An 8,000-nucleotide genomic window follows, 5' to 3' on the forward strand; every position below is an offset into this window, starting at 1 on the left:
GGGGGGGGGGGGGAAGAGTGTATTATTTTATATGTGCAAGGTTAGTTTTTTTTATGTGTATGGTGGGGGTGGGAAATGCATTAGGCTACATTCACACCTGTATCTTTAGGTGCAATTAGGGATTCCTAATCTGGCATTTAAAAGCAGCAGCTGTCACCTATTCACATTATGATCAGGTGAAAGCAGTTGCATGTGCACGCCGCATGTAATTACATAGTATTTGAGGTTGCATAAAGACATTAGTCCATCAAGTCCAACCTATTAGGATCTCATTCTAGGAGTACCCGTACCCCTGTATATTACGGTCCCTTAAGAAATCGTCCAAAAGTTTCTTGAACAATTCCACATTATTACTTCATCCTAGCACCTAGGTCTACGTAATGATACGTGATAGGATTACATTTGGTTAGAAATCAGTCACTCTCCCTGGACGCAATGATTGTGCACCCAGGGAGTGTTTTCTAACCGCATGTAATCATATCACATACCATTACATGTGGTGTGCAGGCGTTTACATGCAACTACTGTCACCAGATCATTAATTTGAATGGGTGACTGTTGTCACTTGTAAACACCAGATTAGGGATTCCTGATGCAGGAATCCCTAATCGCACCTAAAACGTAGATAACCATTGCAAGGTGCATACTTTTGTTAAGTTCCATCAGGTGGATGTTCGGGCCTCTGCAGAGGGAGCTTTGGGTGGTCCTGTAATACTTTGACACGCCTGGTTTGTTTTTTTTTTTCCTTCCCTGTTTGGGTGGTTATTCCTTTGACTTGTTAGCGGTTTTCTCTTTTGCCTTCAGTTAAGAATTAACTCCATGTGTCCTGTGATGTACAAATCAAGATAACAGGATTTTTGTCTCACCTGTAAAATTAGTTTATTGGGGTACATCACAGTACCTTCTTTTGTGATCCATGCTGTACTGCTTTCTACAAAACTGAGGCAGGCTTTGAGTGGGAGGGGTTATGCAGGGGTGTCCTACAGTTTTGATTTGTCCAATTTACCTGGAGGTAGCTGCATAACCCAGTGGTCTAAGAATTAACTCCCTGCGTCCAGTGATGTAATCTAAGAAACTGAATTTGCCACTAGATGGCTCACGTGTCCTGTGTGCATGTACCAAATACTGGAATACAAAGTGTTACAATTCCAGAGATTACCATTACAATGGGTAGTTCTAATCTTGGAATATCCACATGGTTCTAAATCAAATGTTTCCCCACAACAATGTATATGATTACATTTGAGAAAGTCGAAAGTTAGCTTGCTCATTGGATAGGGGGCAGCAATCATGTCACATGTGTGTGAAGTGCACCAATACATTTGGAGATTGCCATTTATACATGATCATTTTGACAAATACTACTTTATGTCCTGCACAGACTTCATTAGCTGCAAAAAAAAAAAAAAACAGCCATTTAGCCTGTCCTTTAAACACACATTTTTAGTTTAGGAACTCAATTTGGCTAGTGCTTTGGCAAACCTTCTGGGCACAAATGGCATCTGAAGCTGCTAATCAAATTTGCAGGGTTATGACCTGTACCAGGACAATGTCATGCAGTGCCCAGGGCAAAGATGCCAAACTGGCTTCTTTTTCTGTAAGAGCCAATAACCGATCTTTATGAACTGACTTTTACATTTTCATAAGTGTTAAAATGACACTAAACTCAGGAGTTAAATCTCAAAAATGCACTCAAGTACGTTATCTTTTAAAAATGCATCTTATTTGTGTATCACTCAGATCCATGCAGATCCTCAAATCATCTCTGAATTCTTGCCGACACTGTCCGTCCTTCTGGAGGGTGGCTACGTTTGTTCCCAATGGTCCCTGTGTGTGTTGCAAGTAGTCACCGTTTCAAGAAGACTCCCGAGGTGGGACTACAATCTCGCATTTAGTTTACTGATTTGTATTCAGATTTTAGTGTACAACCGGAGCGATCTTGGAGTGGTGATTACTTTACAACACACAGACAATGTGGAACAAAAGTAGCCACCCTCCAGAAGGAAGGACAGTGTCAGCACCAATTCAGAGACGATTTGAGGACCTACAGCTGGCTGAGTGATACACAAATAAGATACATTATTGATAATCGTTAAGGTACTTCAATACATGCTTAAGTTTTAACTCCTGAGTTTAGTGTCACTTAAAACTTGCTACAAGAAATACTGCAAACCTTTAACTTTTGTGAGGTAATGCAACATTTCAGTATAATATACAGTGAGGGGAATTTATCAAAACTGGAGCAGACAAAATCTGGAACAGCTGTGCATGGCAACCAGCTTCTATCTTTTATTTTTAAATCTTAACTGAACAAAACTTGAGAAGCTGATTGGTTGCCATGGGCAACTGCTCCAGATTCTGTCTGCTCCAGTTTTGATACATTCCCCTTAGTATGTTCTATGCAGATAAAAACTGTATAGCTTTTGACACACTTTAGCAATAAAAACTGACAGAATGGGGCAGTTGTAGAACCTATCAACTAAGGTAAAACAGGTTGACTGTAGCTCGGTTTACAACAGTTTCCTTATGGCAGCTGATAACACTCATTCTGTAATAAATACAATGCACACACCCGAAGATTCATTCATCCATGCTGTCAGTGTGGATGGAGGAATCTTTTTGTTCAGCCTCGGAGGATGAATGAAAAAACAAAACACGATCAGCTTTAGCAGCAAACAGACAGTTGCAATCACAGGTTATGTTGCAGAGGGGTGGAATAGGCAGCTAGATGCACAAAAGTTGATTTACACTACATGGTTGATACAAAAAGTGCCTGTATTTATAAAGAGATGTGATTGAAGTGTCAATGTTGCAATAGATTGGCTCACAAACTCTTGAATAATAAATCTGCTAATGTACCCAATTTTGCTTAAGCTCATTTTGTGATTAAAAGTTACTGGCTGACACAATGTATCATGCATAGTTGAATAAGACCAGGGATTTCAAAATTAAATTGGTAAAACTTTATTCTATTTTTCAATTTTTTTGCCATTAAACAGAAATCTGGAGCCAAGTTTTGTTTTTACAAAGGTAGGTCTCTTGACAGAAGAACCCCTAATCAAGTAGAAAAAAAAAATAGAAAAACACAAGAACTCTTCCAACAATCCAGGAAGAAATAAATCTTGATCTTTCTGGTTTAAAATACTTTGAATAAATGTACTTCCTGGCTTGAGCATTTGTGATGGGCAGCAAAATCTTTTGGGGGGGGAAGGAGAGGGGAGGCTTTAAGGTTATAGCCATAGGCCTGCCTGGGTAATGGCAGGTTGGAAGAAAAAAAACAAACAAAACAATTGTCTATCAATGCTGATGCAAATATCAGTATAGCTATGAAAAGCCTAAACAAGTTAATGGTTTGACGAGTGGTTTCTGTAAACTGAAAAAAAAAAAAGAAGACAAACTTTTCAGGCACATTTCATTATCCTTTACATTTCATGAACATTAAGAAGCTGCCCATGAAAGCAGCAAAGAAAAAAAAACCCTGTGCGTTTGCAAAGATTTTTAAACTTCACACTGATGGCACATGTCACCTTTGAGGATATCTGCAGTTCTAAAATTGTTACAACAAAAAAAAAAAAAAATGCAAATCAAATGCTTAGATGCTAAACCGCTTCAGTTCATTCACTTGAATAAAATATTCAGATTTTGATATATAAAAAAAGCGAGCATTTGGCTGTCATTCAGTGAAAGAAATGAGCGCTTCAAAGCATTGCTGAATAGAATATATTCCACCATCAGTATGTGGTCCTCTTGCAAAAGGGAGAGAATTTTTTTGCAGTAACGGGAGGTAGAATATATGCTAAACAGTGTCAAGTGCAGAATTTCTAAGGGTTAAGTCACACTTTTATGTTGGAAATTAAGGGGAACAAAAAACAAAACAAAAAAAACCAAATTGTTTGTGTTAAGATGCACAATTCAAATCAAAGCTTCTTTAAAAAGGAAACAAAATATACTAAGGCTTCAACTTAATCCTCACTTGCAAATGTGCATAATTTAAAAAAAAAAAAAAAATGGTTTCCCCGGAGTTTCCGAGCTAAACGCAAGTTGGAAGGTGTTAAAAATAGATGTAACTGTTATACAGAAAGATTCTCCAAATTCAGAGGCTGCAAAGAGAGGATGTTGCTCTTCACAATACCCCAGTGGTATTATCATACTTTATTAGGTAATGTGCTTTTGTGGATGGGAAAAAATAATTCAGTCGATGACACCAGCTTGACGTATCTTTCTCTCTGTGCCAAATCCCTGCATAGGTAAAAAAAAGTGAAACAATTAAATCCAGCTCCATGTAGAATAAAAACACATGCACACAAATCACATAGAAAGACTGCGTTTATACCACCATGCTAAACCTTTATTTTATGTATTTTACAAAAATAAAAAAAGGATTTTTGAAGAGCACAGCTTTGATAGTAACCAACCTGCTTGCATAACTTTTTGGCTAAAACTAGCATCCGCTGAGGCAGACTTTGTAGAATTTACAGATGTGAACAGAAGCCCAGGTTGCAGACTTACAGATCTGAGATACAGGGGCCGAAAGGTAAACCCAGAAAGCCCTCACCACATCCAAACAATTGAGAGAAATCTTGCGGGGGTGAACTATTGCCAGACCGAAAAGGCAATATAATTATCTACATACAAGGTGGGTAACAAGGAGGTGCTTTGTTTCAAAACAACCAGGTTCGCGACAGCTCTAGAGCAAGGGTAGGCAGACTCCGGCCCCCCAGCTGTGGTGAAACTACAAATTCAAATTTCATCAAGCATCTGTCTCTGGGAGACATGTCTGTGGTGGTCAGTTTTACAAACCCTAATGGGATTTGTAATTCCACAGCAGCTGGAGGGCCGGAGTTTGCCTATGCCTGCTCTAGAGGATCTCTGACAGAATTTTAAAAAATCAGGCACCTTTAAGAAAAGATGTCCAAATTCTTCCAGGATACTGATAGACCCAAGTGGTGTACCAGGGTTTAAAATCAAAATGGCTTTGTGACCACTGCAGGTGGTGCTCTAGGACCACCAGTGTGGTAACTACTGACCAAAAAAGTTGTTTCAGAGCCGAAGAAGCTGTAGACTTTTAAATCCCAGCTTTTAAGATCCTTTTGCATGTGTGAAGAGTCTCCTTAGACTACACAGTTCAGCCTTAAGGACTTATGTGGTGCAGAGAATCTTTTCAGAGAACTATTGCTGGAAGCACTGACTGTGGTATAGAGTGAGTGCATTACAATGTATTCACATGCACGCCCCCTCCTCCAACTGCTGTATGTGGAAAGAATAAACGCAGCCAGTGTGCCCTCTTCCCCATTAAAGTGTGTCATCAAGTCCCAGCTGAAAGAAACAGCAAGTTGTAACTAGCACTTCAGGTCTATAACTGCACAGTCGCCGGTGCGCGATAGAGATTACACACACACACTATATTATAGGGGTCTCTGGTTCGAATCACGGCCAGGTCACCATCTGCAAGGAGTTTGCATGTTCTCCCTGTGCTTGCGGTTTCCTCTGGGTACTCCAGTTTCCTCCCATACTCCAAAGACATGCTGGAAGGTAAATTGGCTCCCGTCTAAAAATTGTCGCTGTATGCATGCGCTATAGCGACCTTAGATTGTAAGCACCTTGAGGGTAGGGACTGATGTGAATGTGCAACTATGTAAAGACTTGCGTAAAATTGTCAGTGCTATATAAATACCTGTAATAAAATAAAAAAAAATAAAAAAAAAAAATCACACACACACTACATTGCCAAAAGTATTGGGATGCCTGCCTTTACACGCACACAAACTTTAATGGCGTCTTAGTCCGTAGGGTTCAATATTGAGTTGGCCCACCCTTTGCCGCTATAACAGCTTCAACTCTTCTGGGAAGGCGTCCACAAGGTTTAGGAGTGTGTCTGTGGGAATGTTTGACCATTCTTCCAGAAGCGCATTTGTGAGGTCAGGTACTGATGTTGGACGAGAAGGCCTGGCTCGCAGTCTCCGCTCTAATTCATCCCAAAGGTGTTCTATCGGGTTGAGGAGCAGGCCAGTCAAGTTCCTCCACCCCAAACTCGCTTATCCATGTCTTTATGGTCCTTGCTTTGGGCACTGGTGCGCAGTCATGTTGGAACAGGAAGGGGCCATCTCCAAACTGATTCAACCGAGTTGGGAGCATGAAATTGTCCAAAACGTCTTGGTATGCTGATGCCTTAAGATTTCCTTTCACTGGAACTAAGGGGCCAAGCCCAACCCCTGAAAAACAACCCCATACCAAACTTTACACTTGGCACAATGCAGTCAGGCAAGTACTGTTCTCCTGGCAACCGCCAAACCCAGGCACATTCATCGGATTGCCAGACAGAGAAGTGTGATTCGTCACTCCAGAGAACACGTCTCCACTTCTCTAGAGTCCAGTGGCGGCTTTACACCACTGCATCTGACGCTTTGCATTGCACTTGGTGATGTAAGGCTTGGATGCAGCTGCTCTGCCATGGAAACCCATTCCATGTAGCTCTCTATGCACTGTTGTGCCCAATCTGAAGGCCACACGAAGTTTGGAGGTCTGTAGCTATTGACTATGCAGACAGTTGACGACTTCTGCGCACTGTGCACTTCAGCATGCGCTGACCCCGCTCTGTCATTTTACATGGCCTACCACTTCATGGCTGAGTTGCTGTTGTTCCCAGTTGCTTCCACTTTGTTATAATACCACTAACAGTTGACCGTGGAATATTTAGCAGCAAGGAAATTTCACGGATGGACTTACTGCACAGGTGGCAGCCTATCACGGTTCCACGCTTGAATTCACTTAGCTCCTGAGAGCGACCCATTCTTTCACAAATATTTGTAGAAGCGTCTGCATGCCTAGGTGCTTGATTTTATACGGAGGAGGTGATTGGAACATCTGAATCCAATGATTTGGAGGGGTGTCCCAATACTTTTGGCAATATATACACGCACACAAAAATTTTAAATAAATACCATACAGCCCACGTAGTAAAATAAAGAGGATTTCTCCTAGTGGCTAGTTAAATTATATAAAAAGATAAGGCAAGCCAGCAGTAAAAAGAATAGCTCAGCCCCTAAAAAAAAAAAAAAAAAAAAAAATAACAAGGCAACTACAGCTGCTAAGACCACATCTCCGTACAAAAGAATAAAAAAAATAAAAACCCAAACAGCATGAAGTCTGCCAGGTACTCAATATTGAGTCTAGAGACTAGGGCAGGAATACTGAAGCCCTGGTTCCTGTAATGGCCCAAGAAATCCCCAGATATACTGGCATGACCTGAATAGGGACGCTGTTTGCCAACTGGAACACAGCGGGTTGTCACTGCAGGCCGCTAGACTGTCAGACAACCAATAAAAAACCTGCACTTATTGAAAAGCCTGGAAGTCTCTCCCATTTGCCAATATCTGTGATGAGTATACCAGTGGTTGTTGACAGAATTATTATTCTTCAAGCAAAAAAAAAAAAAAAAATGTGCATGTGGACACCAAGCAAAACCAGCAAGGTGTTAATTGCGAAGGTTTATAACCTCTAGGGTTATACACAAACAGCCTCCTATTTGTGTGCCTAGTATCCATTTCTCTTGAAGTCAGCAATGTAACCCCAAGTTGCTCATTACCAATAAAGCCGTGTCACTCAATGGAGGATAGAGAAAACAGAGGACATATGGCTAAAGCCTTTCTATTAGGCACTGTGCTGTATTTCACCACACAATTCAAAGGCCAGAGTGTGGTCATAAGGGGTCCACTTTCAACAAATTCTACAAAGCAATAGAGGGATAATGGAACTGCACTGTATTCTGGATTGTAAAGTCCTGTCTTCAGTACCATTTAGCCCAGATCATTTAGATATGTACAATACAAGCAGGTTAAATTGCTAAAGAAAAGTATGAGACCATGGTAATGTGGTTTCTGTTGCCTATAACAATCCTCTACATTTTTCAACTACAGAAAAAACAAATACCTGAAAATTTATTAGTTGCTACTCAAAAGGTGGGTGTGCACCTTCTTACACAATCCCCCGCTCTCATTCCC

General features: G+C 40.7%; 1 protein-coding gene across 1 annotated transcript in view; it reads right to left on the reverse strand.

Moving 5' to 3' along the window:
* Positions 1 to 3,132: 3,132 nt before the first annotated feature.
* CSDE1 (cold shock domain containing E1) overlaps positions 3,133 to 8,000 on the reverse strand; it is a 65,160-nt gene continuing 60,292 nt past the window's right edge. The window contains exon 24 of the mRNA XM_018571422.1: positions 3,133 to 4,239. Coding sequence (XP_018426924.1) covers positions 4,192 to 4,239 — 48 coding nt within the window. The 3' untranslated portion in view covers positions 3,133 to 4,191. The remainder of the gene's footprint in view (positions 4,240 to 8,000) is intronic.

This window comes from Nanorana parkeri, unplaced genomic scaffold (assembly GCF_000935625.1).
Source record: "Nanorana parkeri isolate BGI_ZX_2015 unplaced genomic scaffold, ASM93562v1 scaffold1752, whole genome shotgun sequence".
In the NCBI taxonomy this organism is placed as follows: Eukaryota; Metazoa; Chordata; class Amphibia; order Anura; family Dicroglossidae; genus Nanorana; species Nanorana parkeri.